The 22108-nt window shown below is 45.7% G+C and overlaps 1 protein-coding gene across 1 annotated transcript in view; it reads left to right on the top strand.

Moving 5' to 3' along the window:
• Positions 1–7173: 7173 nt before the first annotated feature.
• Positions 7174–22108, top strand: part of Ppp1r14c (protein phosphatase 1 regulatory inhibitor subunit 14C) — a 101659-nt gene continuing 86724 nt past the window's right edge. Inside the window, exon 1 of the mRNA XM_057761893.1 lies at positions 7174–7913. Within this exon, the coding sequence (XP_057617876.1) occupies positions 7611–7913 (303 nt within the window). The 5' untranslated portion in view covers positions 7174–7610. The remainder of the gene's footprint in view (positions 7914–22108) is intronic.

The following is a 22108-nucleotide window of genomic DNA, read 5'->3' as shown; positions in this document are numbered from 1 at the left end:
CAGTCCCTTGCTCACAGTGGTGAATTAGAAAGCTAAGGCGGATGCTTGAAGGAAGGGGGTACAGATTCCACTCATGGGTAGAACTGAGAGACAATTGTGTCTTTGTTCATTATGGAAATATAATAAAACTCAGGGGAGTGTCTCTTTGGAGTGAGAAGCGTGCTCCCTAGGATTTGAAACCAGTACCACTCTATCGGGGCCTGTGCTGGGGGAGGTGAGACAAACCCAAACTTCCCTTCCCTCACCTCCTGTCCCATCCCATCACCTCCCCTCCCATTCCACATCTCCTCCCCTCTCATCTCATGCCCTCCCCTCTCCTTCCATCTTATGTCTTCCCCTTCCCTTTCATCCCCTCCCCTCCCCTCTCCTCTTCTCACCTTTTCTATGACTTGGTAATAGGGATTGAACCCAGAATCTTGTACATGCTTGGCAAGTGTTCTACCTCTGAGCTAAACCCCTAGCCTTAGATCTGAGTTTTTCCATATTTGTGGTGGAGAATCTGAAGAAACGGTGTGTGGAGACAGGCCGACTCTCTCACTAGTGTGTGGCATCATCTATCATGTGTGAAGCATTGCTCTTGTGCTTGAAAGTAGATACAACCACTAGCTACGCCATTATCTCTGAGAGCTCTCAGTTTAATGGGAGAAGCAGATGACCACTAACCTGTCATTAATGAGATATAGTGGCCATTGTTTGTTTCATAGTTATAGAAAGTAGAAATATCTATGTGAGCTACAAAATCCCTGTCCTTATTTATACACGTTCTACTGGTACAATGGGCCGATGAACACATACACATGTAACTTCCAAACAAATAAAAGAAAGAGAGGGAGGGCAGAGGCTAGAGGGTGTAGAGGCAAGGCCTGTCTGGGGAATGACATCTGAGCAAAGAGTGGGTCACACGAATGCTTCCTGGGTGACAGGAGATTGGCAGGCATGGTGACCAAGAGCAAGTGTGAAAGCAGAAGTTCCCTCAGACTAGGGTCGTCAGGAAGGACTTGGTCCAAGGGCAGAGAGCAGAGCTAGTGCAGAGGCAGAACGAAGGCCAGCCTGACACCGGGGAACCTGGGAAGACACAGGTTGGGGACACAGGAAAAAGAGGGCTGAAAGAATTTCCTGAGAACAGGGTGGGGAGAGTTTGAGAAGACACTGAAACATAGAGCCAGTGCCAGCTCAAGACAAGCCTGTGCACAAGGCCAGCTTGTTTTGGACTGTAGCCTGAAGGGAATGGAAATTTCGGGAGGCGTTGCAAGCGCTTTTCACTCATCATGACATGGCCATATTTGCATTAGCAACAGCAAGAATGGAAGGAAGGCTTTCAAGATGGAGGGACCCAAAGCCAGAAGATGAGAGGGCAGAAGTCTGGGAGAGAGGGACAAAGCTGAGACAGAAGCAAACCATGGAATCATTAACGTTCACTCACATGATCTGGTCTTGAGCCCAGAGCCTATACATGCTAGGTAAGCACCATACCACTGAGATACATACCGCAGGCTCTCTCTGGTTCTTTTGTGGCACCTCTTTTTGGAAGGATCTTACATATGATCCCTGTCAGTTACCCAGGGTCAAAATTGCTTTGCTAGGATGTTTAATATTAGAGGAATAAAGTGCCAAGTGAACCAATAACCAGCCTGGACTGCCATCAAGAGGAAGGAGAACTGGGGCTGGGCCTTACCGACACACTCCGCCAACAGCAGCACTGGGTATGCTGAAGTCTTTGTACTACTGGGCTGGGAAATCAGTTTAGCAGGCTGTGACCATCATTCTTTAAACTTAGTGGAGCAGAATAGAATACAGACTCTAGAGTGTCAAAGTGGACCACACGCAATATAAAGAATTATATATGTGTGTAGATACTTGGGTCACAACAAAAGTATATTGCTTATTGTGACTGGTGGAGCGGATGGTGGGGCGGATGGTGGAGCGGATGGTGGAGCGGATGGTGGAGCGGATGGTGGAGCGGATGGTGGGGCGGATGGTGGAGCGGATGGTGGGGCGGATGGATACTTAAAAAACACTGGGATGGAGCACCTTTTACATTGCTGAGTGTAAGTTACCCCAAATATTCACTATGTAAGGTTTTTTTTTTTCCTCTAATGATTCAATAAAAGTATGTACTTGTTTACTTTAATCATGTCTGCCCAGTGCCTCAGCTCTGAACGCCTCTGCTGTCCATCTGAAGCTGGGACCCAAGACCAGCTCAGTCTTGTGGGATCTCTGTGGCAGGTAGGTGTAGTAAGCGTTGCCGGAAGCTGCAGTTCTGGCAAATGACAGCCTCGCACAAGGACCACAGCGACTTTAACCAAAGGCCGTCTCTGCAGCGGCATTTGTGCCATACCTCCCTGCCTGGTGTTGTCATCACCCTGGCTGCTGTTTCCTGTACCCCAGGATTATTCCTACAAAAGAGCTTGTGCAATGTTTCCCATCGTGCCTTTAGAATTCCCCCTTCCTTCCCTCTCTTTGAGTCTGCCCACATGCATCTCCATTCACTGACAGCCCAGACAAACTCGTTACCTTTGAAGGATCTATTTGTTGTGTAAGTTGACATAAGTAATGAGCAAAGAACAGGTCATGAGTAGGGCTGGGAACCACCTACCTTTAAGGGAAAAAGAAGGCACAAACCCCACTGCCAGCCCTCAATCGGCAGGCAACCGAGAACCACGAGGCTGTTGAGATGGAGACCTTGGGGGAGAGGGCTTGGAGATCAAGGTTATCAAAGAAGGCAGGAGGTCAAATTACAAAAGTGTATCAAGGACTATACAAGCTATTAAGGACTCCTGCCACAGGAGTTGGCTGGTGACCTTGTTGAGGACACTTCCGGTAGTGGCAGAACTGTGGAGGAGCGGACAGGGACAGGAGAAAAGATGAGGCTTCCAGCAAAGAAAGGGAAGAAGACAAAAGTCCTTGACTAGATGGGAGGATAACAACTTCCATAAACTTAAACCTTGTTCTACAGAAAGAGACAAGATGTACTATGAGTTAGAGTCAATAGAATGGGAAGGATTTTAAACTTTTTAAAACTGCGAATCCTCCCACCTCACTCCCCACACCTGTCACCCACCCCACCATATGCCCCACTCCCCCACATGCCCACACTACTCCATCTCACCCCCCCACTCCCTCTCCCCCACCCCCCACTTCCCCACCCCCCAACACCCTATCAACCCATATCTTTTATCTTGTATGGGTGGCCGGCTAAGAATTTTCATGGAGACAAAGTTTTAGACTTATGATTAATAACTGCTGGTTGTTATGCAAGTAAGAGCTGGATTCATGTTGGAGTTCTGACTAAATTACAGAATCAAAGGCCTAGAGGTAGAAGAAGCTCAAAACAGATGACACACAGATCAAAAGAAAGACCACAGCTGATATATACTGGGAACAGCCCTGTTCTATTTAACTTTCTTCTGACAACTGAAAATACTGTGCATCATGGACAGATTCCCAAGGCACATATTTGATTTCTTCCTTGTTTAAGATGAAAACCAGACTTAAAACCACTGTTTAATTGTCTGTCTTAACATACCCTGAGAAAATTAAGATATATGCACCATTACGTGTGTGTGTGTGTGTGTGCGCGCGCGCGCATGCACACGTGCTCACGCGGGTGCGTGCATGCACACACACAGCTTGTGAGGAGGTCAGAGGACAACTTGCCTTGGCAGCAAGTGTCTGTACCCATTGCGCCATCCTGCCAGCCCAAGGATTTAAACATAGCATTACTGGCCTTATTACTCTAGCTAAGAACACTGTGTTTAAGTTTGTGACCTTAGGGTCTAATTATAACATCCCCAAGGGAGATCTCCAGGTGTTGTGTAATTATGATGATATCTGGTCTTTTTGGTGGCAAGGAAATTTGTGTCTGAGCATAAACATTCATGAAGCATCTGTTTCACTGGAGGTTGAAGAACTCCCAGAACTGCTTCTTAAATAATTCTAACATCATACATAAAAATCGTATTTAGATAGAAGACCTATATAACTCCAGAAAACAAAACACCTTCACCCAAATAAAATATCAAGGGAGGAAAAAACAGCCAAAATAAGAAAGCAAAGATCTGAAGAGAGGAGATTGGCAACAGCCACTTTCTTAGGTCGCTCTCAGGAGGAAATAATTGCCTACGGGGAAAGTTCATCTCTTGCTTTCTAAGATCCTTCCATTGCACTTACTAAAATACAAAAGCAAACATTTGTGATTTACCAGAATAAAAAAATTGCCCCTGTGTATGTATACATATATAATATGCACATATGTATATATACTACAAATGAGAACAACTCTCAGTTTTGCTGAGTTTGCTCTCATTTTTGCTTTCTTTTGGCATGGAGATGGCTCCCAGGACCTTGCTGGTATGAGGCAAGAGCTCTTGAAGGCTGAATTCTGCCAGCTTAACTACTCCTCTTAATAAAAGGACCCAGTCTAAAAAGAATTACTTTATTTCCAAACATCTTGGCTTTGCCTTGGGAAATCTATAAAGCAGTTGGTGAAGAGTCTGCAGAGATCTGCGTGTGAAGGTTTGTGTTTTCAAGCACGGAAGGAAGCGTGTGTAGGGTGGTGGAGTTCACTTCCAACGTCAGTGATGTATGGGTCAGAGAAACATGCGTTTCTCGAGAGAGGGGATCTGTATTAATTCCATTCTCACTTGTCTGTAAGAGTGACTCATTAGGGCATGGAAGCTATGCGACTCACTGGTGATTGTTCCTACAAGGTCTGGTGCATGGCATCTACTTTGTCCCTTTTGAAATCGCAAGTGAAAACTGAATTTTAAGCACCAAGGGGGGAAAGGATCTCATCCTACGCCGCGAGAAAGACTTGACTTCAGAATAATTCAGAAAGAACTTAGTGAAAATTTCACGATTTCTTTGAAGCCTTGCTGGAATGACTGACTTCATTGTCCAAAACTTCAGGGCAGGGCGCGGGAATTTCCTACCGTTCGCCATGCTTTGGGATCACAACAGTTTCCAAAATAACTAGTATTGTAGGGTCTCAGCGCCAGGCCAGGGCAGACATGTTGTATAGCTTCTCCTTCACTAACATTTCGGTGGTTTCTGTTTTGATTTAGATTCTGGTTAGTGCAGTTGGTTAGGACTGGTCTCGAGAACTTGGCAAGGAACCCGCCATCTGACTGGAGGAGGAGCTCACGCAGGAGGGGATCACTGTTGACTGTTGTGCTCCCTCTATCCCTCCACTTCCTCCTGGCATGCAGGTGGATTTTGTGAAGACGTTCACCACTTGGCTGTGCCTTTGGTGTTTAAGACAGTCAGAAATACCCTACAAGGCAACCGTGGGTGGATGACATAGAGAATGGTTGTTGTCTCCAGGGTCTTAACATGGTAATTCATTTCCTTCATCTCTGACAGATTTGCAGGAAAGCTCACCTAGTGATCAGATGGCCTCTGCATTCTCCAGAGATCTGGTTTTTATTATTTTTATTTTTTTGTCTTGACTCTTCTGAGAGGAGTTCAAGACCTACCTTACCCACCCTATGGTAGGACACTGTTGTGGAATATTTGTTTAACCAGGCAGGCAAAGATGTGTTACATTTGTTGATACTGCAGAATATTACTTTAACTGTGTAAAGGTGTGTTACTTTTGTTTATGCTGCATCTGTTAAACAATGTAAGAATGTAAGAATTAATTCTGTAAAGGTGGGCTGCTTTTGTTTCATCTTGCCTTCCTAAGACGCCTGATTGGTCTAATAAAGAGCTGAATGGCCAATAGCTGGTCAGAAGCGGGATAGGCAAGGCTACTTGGTGGCGAGAATAAATAGGAAAACATGTAGGCTCAAGAAAAGGGAGGAACAAGAAAAAAGGAGAGAGGATGGAGGAGAGAATGGGGGACTTGCCTGGGGGCAAGAAGCCAGGCAGATGCCAGCCAGCCAGACATAGAGAAGCAGTAAAAGTAAGACACACAGAAGTAGCAAAGGTAATAAGCCCCAGGCAAAATGGTAGATAAAGAGAAACAGGTTGATTTAAGTTAGAGCTAGTCAGAAACATGCCTAAGCTAGGCTGGGCATTCAAAACTAATAATAAGTCTCTGTCATAATTTGGGAGCTGGTTGGTGGCCTCAAAGAAACAGCCTGGCACAGGACACCCTCTCTAAGGTCCTTCCTTTGTGATTCTCAAGGCCTCATGATGTCCTCCCAGTGAACTGCAGGCATGGGAGCCTGGGAAAATTCCCTCACATTCTTGCTGGAAAACCCCACATTGGAGAAACAAAGGCATCTTAGAACCTGGGTAGAACCGAAGAGCCAGTGGGTGATGCACAGCCTGACCTGCTGACCACGGCTTTGTTTTCTGTCTTACAACGGAGAAGCCCACCTAGACATTTCTCCAGGGGAAACCGCTCAGAGGGAGCTGAAATGATGGCTTCTTTCCTTCTGAGAGCTTCTGGGAACCTTCACCAGCTTGTTTTAACAATCTTAACCGTTGATTACTTCTCTTTGAATGTCTTTGTGATTTCTCCCAGTTGTCCGAACAGAAATGAGTTGTTATGTACAACAGGAATATGTTAGTGTCTCCCTGTAATTTTATACACACACACACACACACACACACACACACACACACACACACACATGCTTTTCTGTTTATAATTCCGCATCCCACCTCTCTGCCCTCAACCTTATAATAAGCTCATTCATTCGTAATTCTACTTGGTTGCATGATGTTTTTCAAGTAAGCTAGTCAATGCGGCTGCCTTCCTGGGGGGAAAAAGAGGTTGTTTAGAAATGGCCCTGGGAGGAAAGCTGTCTGAGCTGAGAACACAACAGTAGATTTTAAGCCCAGCTAACCCCGAAACGCTTGGGGTCCTGATGGCACTAGCCCCTCACTCTCTGTGCTGTTCAAACCTTTGATTCCCAGCTTAGGGTGAATCAAGGGCGCTTAGTAAGAAAAGGAAAAACCGGTCTGGGAATAATTTCTCAATCGTGGTGATTGCCTGATTGCACAAACATCGCCTCGTCAATTTTCTTACCAATCCGACAGAGGAAGGGGCATCCGTGGTGGTCATGGCGTGAATAGGAATGTGTGCTTGGAACCACCGGGTGGGGCCAGCCGAAGGAGAGGGGAGGAGACATTCTCAGTCATCCTGGAAGACCCTCGGGCGAGAGGACCTCGCAGCTCGGTCATTTCCCAGGACCTTTTACCCTGTGGGAAAGAGCTGACCCAGATTGTGGGAGTCCACAGATTTCGTGCTCCCCGGGACTGCGAAAGAAGCACAGTTCGAATGAGCAGAGCAAGAGACGAGGATACCCGTGTGCAAGACCGCCTCTCCCCTGCCACCCAGACAATCCACGCCAGTCTCCTTTCTGGACTACACAACCCAACACGGGCCCGTTCCCCCGGGACAGATTCTCCACCTCAGACGACTCTCAAACCGGGGGCGGTCTCTGGGGCTACAGCACCAGGGTCCTCGGAGGCGTCTTTAAGGCTGCGGTCCCGCCCTCATTGCCCGCCCTCCTCCCTCCTCCCTTCGCCAGGATCCAGCGGCCAGACTTGCTGAGCAGGTGCGGGCCCTCGTATGCGGCTGCCGGGGCCGCGGTGGTAGCGGCGCGGGGCGCTCGCCCGCCCCTTCTCCGGGCCACTCTCGGGCTCCGGCACTCGGGGACATGTCGGTGGTGACTGGCGGTGGCGAGGCGGCCGGCGGTGCCGGTGGCGGCGGTGCGCGCGTCTTCTTCCAGAGTCCCCGTGGTGGCACAGGCGGCAGCCCGGGATCCAGCAGCGGCTCGGGCTCCTCAAGGGAAGATTCGGCGCCAGTGGCCACAGTGGCCGCTACCGGGCAGGTGCAACAGCAACAGCGACGTCACCAGCAGGGAAAAGTGACAGTGAAATATGACCGTAAGGAGCTTCGGAAACGGTTGGTGCTGGAGGAATGGATCGTGGAGCAGCTGGGTCAGCTGTATGGCTGCGAGGTACTTGGGCACTGGCTGGAGGGTTGGGTTCTCTTTCACCCCTCTGTGCCCTCCCGGGAATTTTCAGTGGCTCTGACTCCCGCGTGTGCGTTGCTCCGGTTCTTGGGGACCAAACCCCAGAGCGGGTCACTGCGCGATCTCTCTCCCCTGGGTGCTGGGGCGCAGCACTTGGGACACCTCTACTTGGGTTCAACAGCCTAGTACCCGGAGAGCTGCGGGCTCCCCTGATGGCGTGGGAAGAGGGTTGGGTCTCGAGAAGCCCAGGATTTTCCTCCGAGTTTTCAGAGCTTGTCTGCACAGCCCTAACTACACCCAGTGGCACTCGGAGTGCCTCACCTTGCCTGCACCCTAGTAGAGACTGGGGAAAGGAGAGCCTTTAGTGAGTGCCGTGATCCTGGGTAGCCCGGATTTCTGTGGGAATAAAGAGAAAGAACCTTAAGAAGCTTATGGAGAGGAGAGGTTCTGGGGATCTCAAAGTCCCCTTGTAGCTCACAACTGTGAAACCAACGCTTTCTCTTTTTCAGCCTCCCACCTCCCCTACTCGTGAGTCCTCAAGGCTCTTTCTTCCCCAAGCTACTCAGGTTGAGCTTTGTTGCTGCTACTTTGCCTTCCCAAGCTGCATGCTCAGGGTAGCCAAGCTCTTCCCGACAGCCCCCGGTTCCCCACAGTTCAGGGTGTGAGGTCATGCACAGGTCTGACACACATACATTTGATGTAGGGAGAAACATGACCAAGGCCAAATGATTTCCCCAGAGTCTTTAGCAACAGAGGTTCTCAGTGAAGTGTTCTACTTCAGTTAGCCTAGTGGAGTTTGGAAGGAATGAAAACAAGCGTGGAGGAGATTAATAATTAAGAATGTGGTTTCCAAGTTAAAGCTAGATTTGCGTTCTTGTAACTGGTAGGCTCTTGGGCAAAAATGAAAGCCAGATGAGCTCGCTGGCTTTACCAATCCGTGTGGCCCTCCTGTTTTCACATATTTCATGGCCTATTGTGAACACATATTTTCTTTAGCACTCATACTGCACAAGGCAACAGCATTCTCCATGCTGGCTACTGATGAATGATTGCAATATAATGAAGTTTGACTGTATAAACAATAAGCTTGTAAAAATTATTTTTCTGGTCTAGCTTTCACGAAAGCCCATTTAGTTGCTTAAGTAAAAATTGGCAACATTGGACAAGATCATGGGTTTTTAAAATAGGGAGTTGGTGAAACTCTTTAGAGAAGCAATGTGTTTGATTGAGATGGAATTCTTGCTGGGTTATTGGATGTGTTCAGTCAGGCCTCTGTAGAATATAATTAATTTCCCTTATTTCCTGTTGAGTTTTGTATCCTTTGTTAGGTTTGGAGAAGACTTGAGTTACTAGAGGAACTGTTGTGAGTTTAGCAATGCTTCATTAGAGATACCGTGGGAAAGGAGAAGCGTTCTACCTGCTTAGCCCAGCAAATAATACATTCTGCAAATTCTTCAGAGTAATTGCTGGTGGTGTAAGTTCGAATGTTCACTGCATTGAATGTGTAGTTTAGACCAGTATTTCAAAGGGGTAAATATGACCTTGACTCTTTCCTGTGGAGGTTTTAGGCCTTCGACCATAACAAACAACTAGAGTGTGTGTGAAATTCTGTAAGATTTTTCTGCACACATTTCAGTGTGTCCGTATTTCCCTTCAACGCTGTCAGTCGTTGGAGACTAGAAGGACTAGAAGGACAGAAGTCAATCTGAGAGTGTGAGCAGTTAGAGCGTACTGTAATGATGGGGAACCTGGTAACTAATAAAGAAACATGTGGGGTACTACACAACTATGGTGGACCTCTTCCCATATATTTCTCCACTGAGGGGCTCTGTTTTAAGTGGGAGTTTCTCACCGCTTCCTTGGCTTCATGATGAGAACCCTGGCTTATAGATTTGAACCTTATGAATGTGAAGACTAGGAAGTATTACTTTAATATTTTTTTTTTGGGGGGGGGTTTCGAGACAGGGTTTCTCTGTGGTTTTGGAGCCTGTCCTGGAACTAGCTCTTGTAGACCAGGCTGGTCTCGAACTCACAGAGATCCTTACTTTAATATTTAAAATTGGAACTGGCCATGTCTTTCAAATGCTTAGTGGCACAGCAAGCCAGTTGGCTAGACTTCGAGCTTCATACCAGCAAGAGGCCTGCATTATCTGCCGAGCTGGGCAGTAAAGAATGCATATTTAATTTTAGAAGGACTTGTACCAGACATATCGGCAGTTAGATGAGTTGTCCTTTTGAGGGTGGGAAACAATTTTCTTTTGCAAACCATAAAACAAAACATTTGAAGTTAGAAAGGAAAGGGGAAGAAGCAACACAGAGGCCTGGCCGAGATTTTTACATAGAATTTCCAGGAGTCAGGCAACTTTGTTTGGTGATTAGTGGAGTGGACGTGTAGAGAGCCCTTGTTTGGTCCTAGGAGCTGTTTTAGCCACTTGGCATGCACCAGTTCATTTCCTGGTCACGGCACTCCTAAGATGAGAGGGCTCTTGCTGTCATTGTCTTGACAAATAAGGAAACCAACTTAGGGAAGGCTAAGAGGCTTGAACAGGCTCACATAGGTGGGAGTGTCTCGGGAGAGGGGCAGTGTGACCACCATGTAACTATGGGCCCAGCTGTAGCTGTACAAAACAAATGACTCACAGAGGTCATGTCTCGATGTCTCAATATTGGAAACACTATGTATTTAAGCTAATAGGTGTGACTGTAAATGTGTTCTACCCATCTACTTTGATAACTGCATCCTTATAATGAATTAATCGCCAAGACTAAGTGTGGAATGTTGAGTTCTCACATGCCCCAGAGCTCTGAGTTGGAATAGAATTGAGAAAAATCTTCCCAAGACCCAGGTGCCTTCTCTTTTGGTGCCCTCCCCCCGGGGCAGTCCTACCTGGTGGAGGGCATTTGGCCACATGTACTGCTAGGCTTTCCTTCCAACATGTGGACTCTGGGGGCTCAGACTTGATGGTGTGTGCCTGTACCAACTCAGCCTTCTTTTCAGTCCGTGTCCGGGATTTGTTACCATCTTTTTTTCTTCCTGTGCCCATGCCTCTGGCTCATGCCCATCTAGGTGGAGCTTGCTCTTGCTCTGAAAGCTTCTTGACAATAGATGAAGGAATTCTGGTCAATTGGAGCATAAGCTAAAATTATTTCGAAGCCCATTTGGCATGGAAGGAGTGGAGCCCAGGACTAGGCCCCTTCTCACCCAGTCCAAGAGACTTGTGTTCATAGACAAACACGGTCATTAAATCCTGCAGTGATGGGTTATGTGCTTACAGCTCTTTTTTTTTTAATCTTGTGAGAAAGCTTACACAGTGAGATTTTGAGTTAGGAATCTGATTGTAACAGAACTGCTAGGTTAAATCTGCATCCATATGTAAAAAATTCTGTTTTAAGGAATTTTTGCTATCTTCCAAACTGTTTTTTTTTTTTAAGAGACTTGAAATCTGGCATAATGTCTACCCTGACAAGTGTTGCAAGACGGTTTACTGGGTAAATCCTGTCATTTTCTTCCAAGCTTTCCCAACCTCAAGGTAACGTCTGCATTTCTAATTTTGCATTTTGGTTTGCTTTGGAAATTAAAATCTGTTGCTAAGTGCAAATCATTGGGATGGTAGCATACCTTAGCCATGAACATTCTCCAGTGTTGGCTCATCCTCCACATTTGAGGTCTTCTTGATCTTTTTGCTTTTTAAAAGCGGTCTTCTGACTTATTGGCCCCTCTGACATTGGTGTTTCGGGCATGTGGAGCCACGCTCAGTTTTTCACCTGGGTGCTAGGGATCTGAAGTCAGGTCTTCCTGCTTGCTGAGCAAGGGAGCCAACTCCTCAGCCTTCAGTCTTTACTTTTTAGTTGACTTATGGACCTATGATTATTAGTGTTCCAAGATCATACTACAAAATCATACTATTGTTTTTTCTTAATTTGTCATTCCTGTGTGTGTGTGTGAGAGTGTGTGTGTGTGTGTGTGTGTGTGTGTGTGTGTGAGAGAGAGAGAGAGAGAGAGAGAGAGAGAGAGAGAGAGAGAGAGAGAGAGAGAGAGAGAACAGTTGTACATATGTCATGGCACCCATATGAAGGGTCAGTGGACAACTCACAGGAGTCAGTTTTCTGCTTCTACCACGGGTCCTGGGAATTGAATATTGAATCTGGGCAGTCAGATTTGAACCACAGCACTTTTACCCGCTGAGTAATCTTGCTGGTCCCATCCTATTATTTTTAAAAATTAAAAGACATCATTATTCACATAGGTGTGCCAATTGTACAGATTATCATGTTTCACTGTGACCTTTCTGTATTTGTGCAGATCATGTCCTATGGCCCCGCGTGGCCTCCAGGGCACAGGTCTGTCTGTGGGTTCACTCTCATGTTCAGAAGAGACCTCTCATTTTCTGCGTTAAGTCCTTGTTTTGAGCACACCCCTCTGCTCGCCAGCATCGAGTTAGCCTGCCTTGCTGCAGCGTTGGCATCTCAGCTGGGAGATAAAGCTGCTGCCTAGACTCAGCCTATGGGACATGTGCTGAATCCCGCTTCTCGGGGTATTTAGGAATGGACTTTAAAGCTTTATTACTTTTTTAATCACCATAAATGCAACCTACAGAGAGTAGTACTAAGGTGTGGAGATCTCTGTAACCTTCACAGGTAGTGGAGAGATGAGCTGAGGGAGGCAGGAAGGCAGTCGGTTCAGCGCAACTCAATAGTTGATGCTGGTTCAGATTCTGAGAGTCTGACCACAAGTGGTTTATTATAGGCATATTTAATCATAGATCAATTTGGCAAAAATTATTCTGGTGATGATTAACTTGATGTCCTGCGCACAACAAAGTATACATAGGTCTCCTTGAGGAACAAAGTAAGCTAAAACACAGATCAGACATGGCTACATTGAAACTCTTTACAAAGTCCATAAAGACAGGTTCTGGATATTGACTGAGAAAAAAAATGGGTTTGCAATTTACTGAGAAAAATAACTTTATGTCAAGTGTCTGGAGGAGGCTATGGTGCTAGCTCCAGCCACACAGATATCGCATGGGTCATAGGGCTAGAAAGCTCGTCCACTCCAGCCTTCCCTGTGGAAAACAGACTTTTCATTCCCTCCCTTGAAGGAGCAACCCTGTGTGTGTAACATTCCAGGTTCCCCTAGTGCATGTCTGTAAGCACAAAGACTTTTAAGCCCTTAGTACAAAAGAATAAATTAAATAGGCAAAAAAAAAAGCAAACAAAGAAAAATAAAATAACAAAAACAAAACAAACAAAACAAAAAACCAACATTATGGATAAAAGAATTCTGAATTTCCAATGTAAGAAAAGAAAGACACACTTAGTCTCCTGTAGGAGGCAAACTCACTGGAGTGTCTTGTGAGGTTGTTTCCAGAGAGATTTAACAGATGGTGGGAAGACTCAATGTGATCCTGGACATCTAGGGTCTTGGGCTGAATAAAAACAGAAAGCGACGGGAATGCCAGCATTCACCTTTCTCTACTCCCTAACTTAGCAGCGGTGAGACCAGTCACTTCATCACTCTGTATTCCCATCACAGTGGACTGTACCTTCTCAAACTGTGAGCCAGAGTAAGCCCTAAGTTTCTCTTAGTCAAATATTTTGTTGCAGTAGTTGGCAAAGTAAGAAATAGGGAAACCTGAGGTTAGGAACTTGTACTCTGTGGCAGGATTAACTTGCATTTTTACTGTTGCCCCTTATTTAGCAATGGTGTATGAGATTAGACAATTCCTTTGATCTCTTGCGTCTCCTTTTTTGCCCCTCTGTGTTGTAGGGATCATACTTGATGGAGGCCTGCCTGAAGATCAGAGTGTAAAACAGTTCTGTCTTACAGAACAGGCAGTGGTAACACACACCTTTAATCCCAGTAGCCACGCTAGCTTCATAGAAACCTGGTGGTGCATGCCTTTAATCCCAGTGGTGCACACCTTTAATCTCAGCCCTAGAGAGAATTATAAAACGGGAGGAGACAGCTCTCAGGCTCAGTCTCATTCTGAGATTCTTGGAGGGAGGATCATCAGTTCAGACTGAGATAGAGGTAAGAGCCAGTGGCTGGCTGTTTTGCTTTTTCAAACTCCAATTTCTCTCTCTTGAGGTTTTATTATTCATGCTTCACCTGGCTGGCAAAACATCAAGGATAGTATAATAGCTGGTATGTGTTTGTTGTTTTTGTTGGCTTTCTAACTGGCCACTAACCCTTGGTGACTCTTTGTGATATGGAGAAAGTGGACTAGGAGTCAGGAAACAAGGTGCTGGCGTCAATCAAATGCTAAGCTTCGGGGAAGCATATCTGCATCCACTGTAGATGGAAGGCTTGTGTGTTGTTTCAGTTGAACATAAGCAAATATGTTCCAGGGTCTTCCTGATATTAGATAATTCAGTGTTTTTTAACTATTTGAAAACAAGAGCCACGTTACTTTTCATTGTGCTTGTCTCTAGTAGGGCACGGTTCCTGAACTTTTAAGGATTAGTTTGGATGAAGGAAAATGGACTAACCAGAAAGTGCTAAGAAAATCTACTTGCTGGTTTTGTGTGTCAATTTGACACAAACTAGAACCATCAGAGAGGAAGGAGCCTCAGTTGAAGAAATTCTTCCATGAAATCCAGCTGTAAGGCATTTTCTCAATTAGTGATCAATGTGGGGAGGTCCCACATGATTCATGGTGCCATCCCTAAGCTGATGGTCCTGGGTTCTATAAGAAAGCATATCGAGCAAGCCATGGGGAGCAAGCCAGTAAGCAGCACTCCTCCCTGGCTTCTGTATCAGCTTCTGTCTCTGGGACCCTGCCCTGTTTGAGTTCCTGTCCTGACTTCCTTAAGTGACTGACTTACAGCAATGTCGAAGTATAAGCCAAATAAACCCTTTGCTCTCCAACTTGCTTTGTCATGGTGTTTCATCACAGCAATGGGAACCCTAACTAAGACAGAAAGTCATGGTGTTTTAGGATTAGAACTAACTAGCAATGTTTATTGTAGATGTAGTAAACAAAGAAAAGTCCATCTATTTCGTTATTGTAACTCATATCTTATCTTGGATCCTTACTGTTGTATTTTGGCATTGTTAAATATATTCCAACTTCGTGGCTCCAAAGAGCTACATCAAGGAGGCAGAGATGGATAATGGCTGTGTACATTTAAATTGAGGGAGTGCATTAGAAAAGCCAACCTTTCATGTGTCTCTAGGCTGCTCTCAAGTGACCCTGCCATGCTACTCTGCCAGGCCCATCGATGATGATGATGATGTGTGTTTGTTTCTGATGTCTTCTATCCTTTTCTCTGTCTGCACACAACCTGCCCTAGCCCTGGAGTGAGGGAAGTGAGTGCTACATTGTTTTGAATTTTATTTTCTGTGCTTCCTCTGCATGGTTTCATTAAATTCCCCCCCCTCCCCATGGCACTGTCTCTCATTTCCTGCATTTGGGTATTTCAAGCTTTGGCAGACTTTTAAGGCTCTTGTTGTCTCCTCCTTTCTCCACTGGTGTCTTCTTAGCTGGTATCCCAGGAGGCTGCACCAGGCACACCTCTCCACTGACTATGCTCCCTCTGTGTCTGTATTGTTACTGTTTTTTCCATCCACACTTTCAATTTCACTAGCCACTAGAAATCTTTCTCCTCAGTTTAAAGTAGCTACCGCCATTTTGTTTTTCTACCCAAACCAATGCTTCTCATTTTCTGCCATGTACCCTGGGTACCATCTTATTTTTTTTCTTTTCCTTTCTATTTTTTCCCAGGTCTTTCTCCACCCACAAAACATACTTCTTTCAGCCACAGAAAAATGATGTCAGATCCCATCACCACTGGTTTAAGGACTGTCTTCTGTCTTAGTCAAGTGGCTTTGCTTACTATTGACTTTGACTTGACTTCTAACAGTGTAGGCAGCCTGTCTGTTCCTTTTGAAGTTCTCCCTTGTCCCTGAGCATCTTAAGCCAGCGCTGCCCCCCCGAGGATTCATCCCCTCACTCTCATTGAGTTCCCATTCCCAGATCCTTTCTGAGTCTGTACAGTGTCTGCCTCCACGATGACACCTCTTGGGGCCCATCTCCAGCCCCCGCTCACCTCCTTTACTGCGTCTTTCATTTGTGCATAGTCTTTCTGGGTGATGTAACTCTCCCTAACAGTGCCTCCAGTTGACGTCCGTCTGTTGACAACTTCTAAATCTGTCTTTTTTAGCCTGAATTCCAGGCATCTGCAAGGTACTTTGAAATGGACATCTTCCCTAGATGCCTTAAGGGAGGCTCATGGCCAGCTGTCTGTGAGGGCGTTGCTTATGTTCTTCTACAAATTTGCTCTTCTTCCTCAGTTCCCTCTGGGTATTCATAGTCATTCCAGGAAAATATGTGGCATCCTTATCGCTGGCATCTCCATAGCCTGACACACCCAGTAGTCCCAAAGTCTTGTTGGTGCTTGTTGCTCAGATTGGTTGTGTCTAGTTTTCCTGACTTCTCCTAGCTACCACTGAAATCCAGTACCTTTTCATTTGTTACTTGCTTTACAGCAAGGGTCACTCATTGCCTTTAAAGGACCAGTACTCCTGCAACCATCAGCACCCCTGACCACAGCTGCTTCTGCTATTACTGCTTCCACCATTAATTCATGACTCAGGTGACTCATCCATTTCATTTCTCAGTTCTTTCCATAATTCTATGAATTGTGTATGTGTGTGAGGGGGGATGTTGTCTTCCTTCTTCCTTTTGTAGTGAAAAAAAACAGATCAGAGGTGTCATTTATCCTTGTTCAGGGCCATATTAATTCCCAAGTCACTTAGCCAGGATGCTGCCATTACTCCTGACATATGAGTGCATGAAGTTCTTACTGATTTTGCATCGCTAAAGAGGAACTGAAGAGGCCAAGGTGCAGAGTGCTTGAGCCATGGGCCATGGTCCTGGGGACATGGTTTCCTTCACCTTTGCCTCCAGCCCTCTGCCTCTGTGTCTTAGTGCTTTGGAAAAGCCAGCTCCAGAAGCTTGGTTGTTTGCTAGAATCCAAATAGAAAATTTGTATCCCTCTCTCCCCTGGCCTCTTAGGATGGAACAACCCAGGGCTCAGAGGTCTATCCTATTCACTTCTCTGGAGTTGTCTGTGGAGTTGTTCACATCCTGCTCACACCAGGCTGCTCTTTTCAGGCTCTCCATACAGGTCATCAGGGAGTCCGTTGGCCAGAATCATATGTCTCCACTTCCTTCATGTTACATGTTGCTTTCGCCTTGTTTCAAGTAGACACAGGCCGTTTCTCCTCCAGGAAGCCACTCTATCCCATCTTTCCAGGAGGCTGGCTGGTAGGTCTTTTTAGGCAGCCCTTTCTACTATCCTATACAGGCCTTTCTAGACAGCCCTCTCTACTATCCTATCCTAGGCCTTTCTAGGCAACCCTCTCTACTATCCTAGGCCTTTCTAGGCGGCCCTCTCTACTATCCTAGGCCTTTCTAGGCGGCCCTCTCTACTATCCTATCCCCTGCCTTGCCACACCTTTGTAAGGGTGGACTCTTGTGCTATCTGTAGCTCCAATGATTCACCCTTCTGGCTGCTCCTAGGTGTCCCTGCTATGGCGTAACCATGTTTCTTTGACACTAATTCCTAATTAGAAATCCTTTTTTCTAAAATGATAGTATTTGGACATGGGGCTTTAGGAAGAGGACTGTACTCCATAAGATCATGAGAGTACAGCCCCTTTGGTGGTCTTAGTGCTCCTATAGAGGGATGAAGAGAAGAGAGCTCTCTCTCTCTTCTTCTAGTTTACTAGTGCCTCATTGCTATGTCTTAGAAGAGGTCTCTCAGAGGGAAGCTGTCATGCTGACATTCTCTAGATTTCTAGCTTCTGACAGCGGGAGAGGTGAATGGCCGCTGTCTAGTCCTAGTCTGGCCTTGTGCTATAGAAGTCAGAATCAGCTCCCAAATGTCCCATATCTGACAGTGGAGTGAGACAGGTCGAAATTGACCCTTCAGAGCATCGGTGGCATTTCTGGGCTTAGTTGCACACCCTAAATTAACTTCATTGATATCATGTTGCTGTGCCTGCCTTGAAGCCTGCTCTTTCATTGTTGACTTGAAGTCATGGCTCTTTTTGCCTGACTGCAAATTATAATTGTGTGTTCCTTTGAACCTGGGAGCTGAAGGAAGTTGCCCCGAATAAAGCACAGATTCACGGGGAAGGGGAGTGGGGATAAAAGTCTTCGGAGGAGGCAATCACAGGTCAGCATGGCCTCCTCTGTCATTTGGAGCTCTTGGTATTCATGGGGACACTGTCCTACCGCATTGGACCACGAACAGTTGGATGGTCTCTGATGGGGTGAGCGCCTGCCTTCTGCAAAGGAGATTCAGAGTGATGGGCTCACTCAGGTCTTCACCAAACTCAGAATGAAGGCCCTGGTTTCTGACTCCCCTGAAAAGTCCAGGCCAATAAACTCCCACCACGATTTTCTTAGTCAGCACTGATGCTTTTGGAAACCTGTTCCAGTTAGACAAAAGTATATTCTAGTCTCAAAAAGTATTGTTTTCATGACAGAAGGGGGAAATGAAGAAAACGGGGATTCTCTTTTTCATAGAACTCTTTTGGGGCAAATATGGAATGAACTGTGGAGGGCACAGTATTCCTTCCTTCCTCACTTACTCTTTCACTCCCTCCCTTCCTCCCTCCTTCCCTCCCTCCCTTTCTCCCTCCTTCCCTCCCTCCCTCCCTTCTTTCCTTCCTTCCTTCCTTCCTTCTTTTCTCCCTCCCTCCCTCCCTCTGTTCTTTCCTTCCCACCTCACTCTGCCCCTCCCTTTATCCCTCCCTCCATCCTTCTTTCCCTCCCTCCTTCCTGCCCTCTCTTATTCCTTCCTTCCTTCCTTCATCCCTCCCTTCCTTCCTTCCTACCTCCTTCCCTCTGTCTTTCCTTCCTTCATCCATTCACCAATTCATTCATTCAGGAGATGCTTATATAGATCAAAGGGGGAGGGATGGATTTATTACTTTTCTTGTTCCTGTGACCAAATAGCCAAGAAACAGCAACTTAAGGAAGGGAGGCTTACAGTTTAGGGAAAACAATCCATCATGGAGGGGAAGGGATAGCAGTAGGTAATGCTATTGGTGTCAGGAATATGCAACTAGAAAACCTTACATCTTTGAACAGGAAGCAGAGGGTGGACAGGAAGTGGAGCCTATATAACCTCAAAGCCCACTCTTGAGTGACTCACTTCCTCCCACAAGGCTCCCCTTCCTAAAAGTGCTAAAACCTTCCAAAATAATGCCACCATCTTGGGACCATGTGCTCGAGCCTCCCACCACAGAGAGAATGAGAAGACATCATCCTTCTTAGACGTGCAAGGGCAAAGGTGAGGTTGTCAAGAAGTCATTATAGAAGAAGGAAGGAATTATGGATGGTTGGAAGCGTATGACAGCAGAACCTATGTCTGTTCCCTGTGTGTCAATGAATTTGTTAATACATTTATTCAGATCATCATGTCTCTTCGTAACTTCTTCCTTCAGCCCCAGTCAGTTTTCCAGGGAGTCTATGACAAGCTCATTGAAGTTATAATGCAAATATCCTGAACTGATTTAATTACCTTTTACTTTTGTGGGAAATGTCGGGTCTCAGGGAAGAGAAAGTGAGCTGTCACATGACTTTGTGGATGAGTGCAGCGCACTAGGGCAGGATGTGTTCCTCATGGGCTGTGGAAATCTCCCTGGCATCTCTGACATCAAATCAGGCTTGCTCACTTTCACATGATGCAGTGGGAAGGGCCCTGGATGCCTGAACTCTCTTCTAGACAGGCTGTGGTTTATCAGCCTATAGCCTTGGGAAATCATTTTTGCCACTGGGTTTTATTTTCAAGTTTTCTTTCCTCATGTGAAAAAACAAGAAACAGAAAAACAAAACAAGGGAGACCTGTGTTTTTGCAGCTCCGAACTTGAGCGATTTTTCCAGAAAGCTTGATGAGAAAATGAAGTTTATTACAGGAGTGGCGATTTCTAAAGCAGAGAAATGAGAGCCAGAGACTCTGGTAGAGTAGCTCACCAAACAGCCAGTCATCTGATGCAGCCTCCAGTTGGAGTGGGAGTAAAGCTGTCCTGCCCTGGGCACTGTGTCTCAGTGAGGATGTGAGGATGAGTGTGTGTGTGTGTGTGTGTGTGTGTGTGTGTGTGTGTGTGTGTGTGTGAGAGAGAGAGAGAGACAGAGACAGAGACAGAGAGCAACAGAAAGACAGGGACAGACAGTGAGAGACAGACACACAGAAAGAATGAGCTATAGGCACACGTAAAGGTCAATTTTATCCACAGTGTCTCCGGTGCTGCCCACTTTGTTTTTTGAGACAAGGCCTCTCAGTGGCCTGAAACTCACCTATTAGGGAGGCCAGCTGGCCTCTGAGTCCCAGGGGATCACTCTTTTCTCCTTCCCAGTGTGGGGATTACAATATACCCCCACCACATCCAGCTGTTTACAAGGGTTCTCAGGATCAAACTTGGGAACTTATGCTTGCGTGGTGAGCATTTTGCTTACTGGTTTATCTTGCTAGACCCATTGAAAATTGTTTTAAAATGATATTTCTTTCTCCAAAAAAAATTTCTCAATTATCAGCTTTTGAGTTAAAATTGAAGTCTGACAGTATAGACATTTAGCATCACCCTTATTACATTTTTTTGTATTTAATTGGGTTGACCTTTAAGAAAAGTGACATATTTGACTTAAATATTTTAGGCACATAGCTTACAATACTGGCCGTCAGCAGTGGCCTTCCCTGTATTATTGTCCTTTACCTTGTCAGCTCACAGTGCAGTAATGATGGCATTTGTTTTAACTTGAGGGAAGTTTGAGTTAAGATTAAAAAATGAGTTTCAGAGAAAGAAAAATCACAAAAAACTTAAGGAATAAAAATTCAAAAGGTAAAATGTACAAGATTTGTGCTGGGGAGTTTTATAGTTATTTTTAGAATTAATATGACAGGATGACACAAAGAAATTAAGGTTTTATTGTGGTCATTGTGATGGATTTGGAAAAAATGGCCCCCATAGGCTAATATATTGAATGCTTGGTCACTGTGGAGCGGCACTATTAGGAAGTGTAACCTTGTTGTGGTAGGTGTGGCCTTGTTGGAGGAAGTGTGTCCGGACTTTGGGGTTTCAGGTGCTCAAACCAAGCCTAGTCTCTCTGTCTCTGTCTCTTTCTCTGTCTCTGTCTCTCTCTCTCTCTTCCTGGTGCCTGTCACCCGGGTATAGAACTCTTGGTAACCTTTCCAGCACCGTGTCTGTCAGTATGCTGCTGTGTTTCCGGCCACGCCAGTAATGGAGTAAACCTCTGAGTCTGTTAGGCAGTCCTAATTCAATGTTTTCCTTTATCAGAATTGCCCTGGTCATGTTGCCTCTTCACAGCAATAGAAACCCTGACTAAGGCAGTTATGGAAGGCTGTGGGAAGCAGGGTTTGTCACTTTTATGTACTATGTGCTTGTTTTGTATAATGATGGTATCCTGAATTATCATCAGATAATATCACCCAGCCCCTACCAAAACGCTAAAATACAAGTAGTTACCCCATTTCTAAGATGAGAAAACAAAGCTCAAAGAAACTTCATGGCATGCACATGCTTAATCAGGCCAAGGAAAAGGGAAGCAAAGGGCAAGCGTGGCCTCGGCGACTGTGGGCCTCGGCCTCACTTTCATGCTCCTGATACGTCCATGAACGCTAGCACGTCTGACCCCTCCACTAGGCAAGTTGTGCTGCTATATGTCTGATCCACTTTCCAAAGGGCTTTGTCTTGGTTGAACTATGGATGGGATTCTGTCATTTCTTAGCTGAACCATTTCCACAATTTGTTTAGGAAAAAACCCAAATACATTTGCTCTGGACACCAGAATGAGAATACGAATTATTTCTTTGATGACCAGTTTGCACCAGTAACTAGCAACAGAGCCTATGCTTTCCGTCTACCTAGTTGGACAAAATTGGCTATAGGCCCAGCCTAGTTTGTGGTTTAAAGCTAAAAGCTCACTTCAGTCGTTATTATTGTTACTGTTGTGATTTCAGTGTCGGTGACCAAATCCAGGCCATTCCCATGTTACTCATGTGCTTTACCACCGAACTACATCGTCAGCCCCCTGGAGACTTACTATGAGTAAGCCCTAGGTTACTGCATGTGCTCTACCCTTCATACCTGAAAGTACAAGATACTATCTTTGATGGACAGAAAGAAAGACATTGTTTCTCTAAAT

The sequence above is a fragment of the Chionomys nivalis genome, chromosome 2 (assembly GCF_950005125.1).
Source record: "Chionomys nivalis chromosome 2, mChiNiv1.1, whole genome shotgun sequence".
Classification (NCBI taxonomy): Eukaryota; Metazoa; Chordata; class Mammalia; order Rodentia; family Cricetidae; genus Chionomys; species Chionomys nivalis.
The sequence above is the reverse complement of the archived record's forward strand: the minus strand, read 5'-3'. Positions and strand labels throughout refer to the sequence as shown.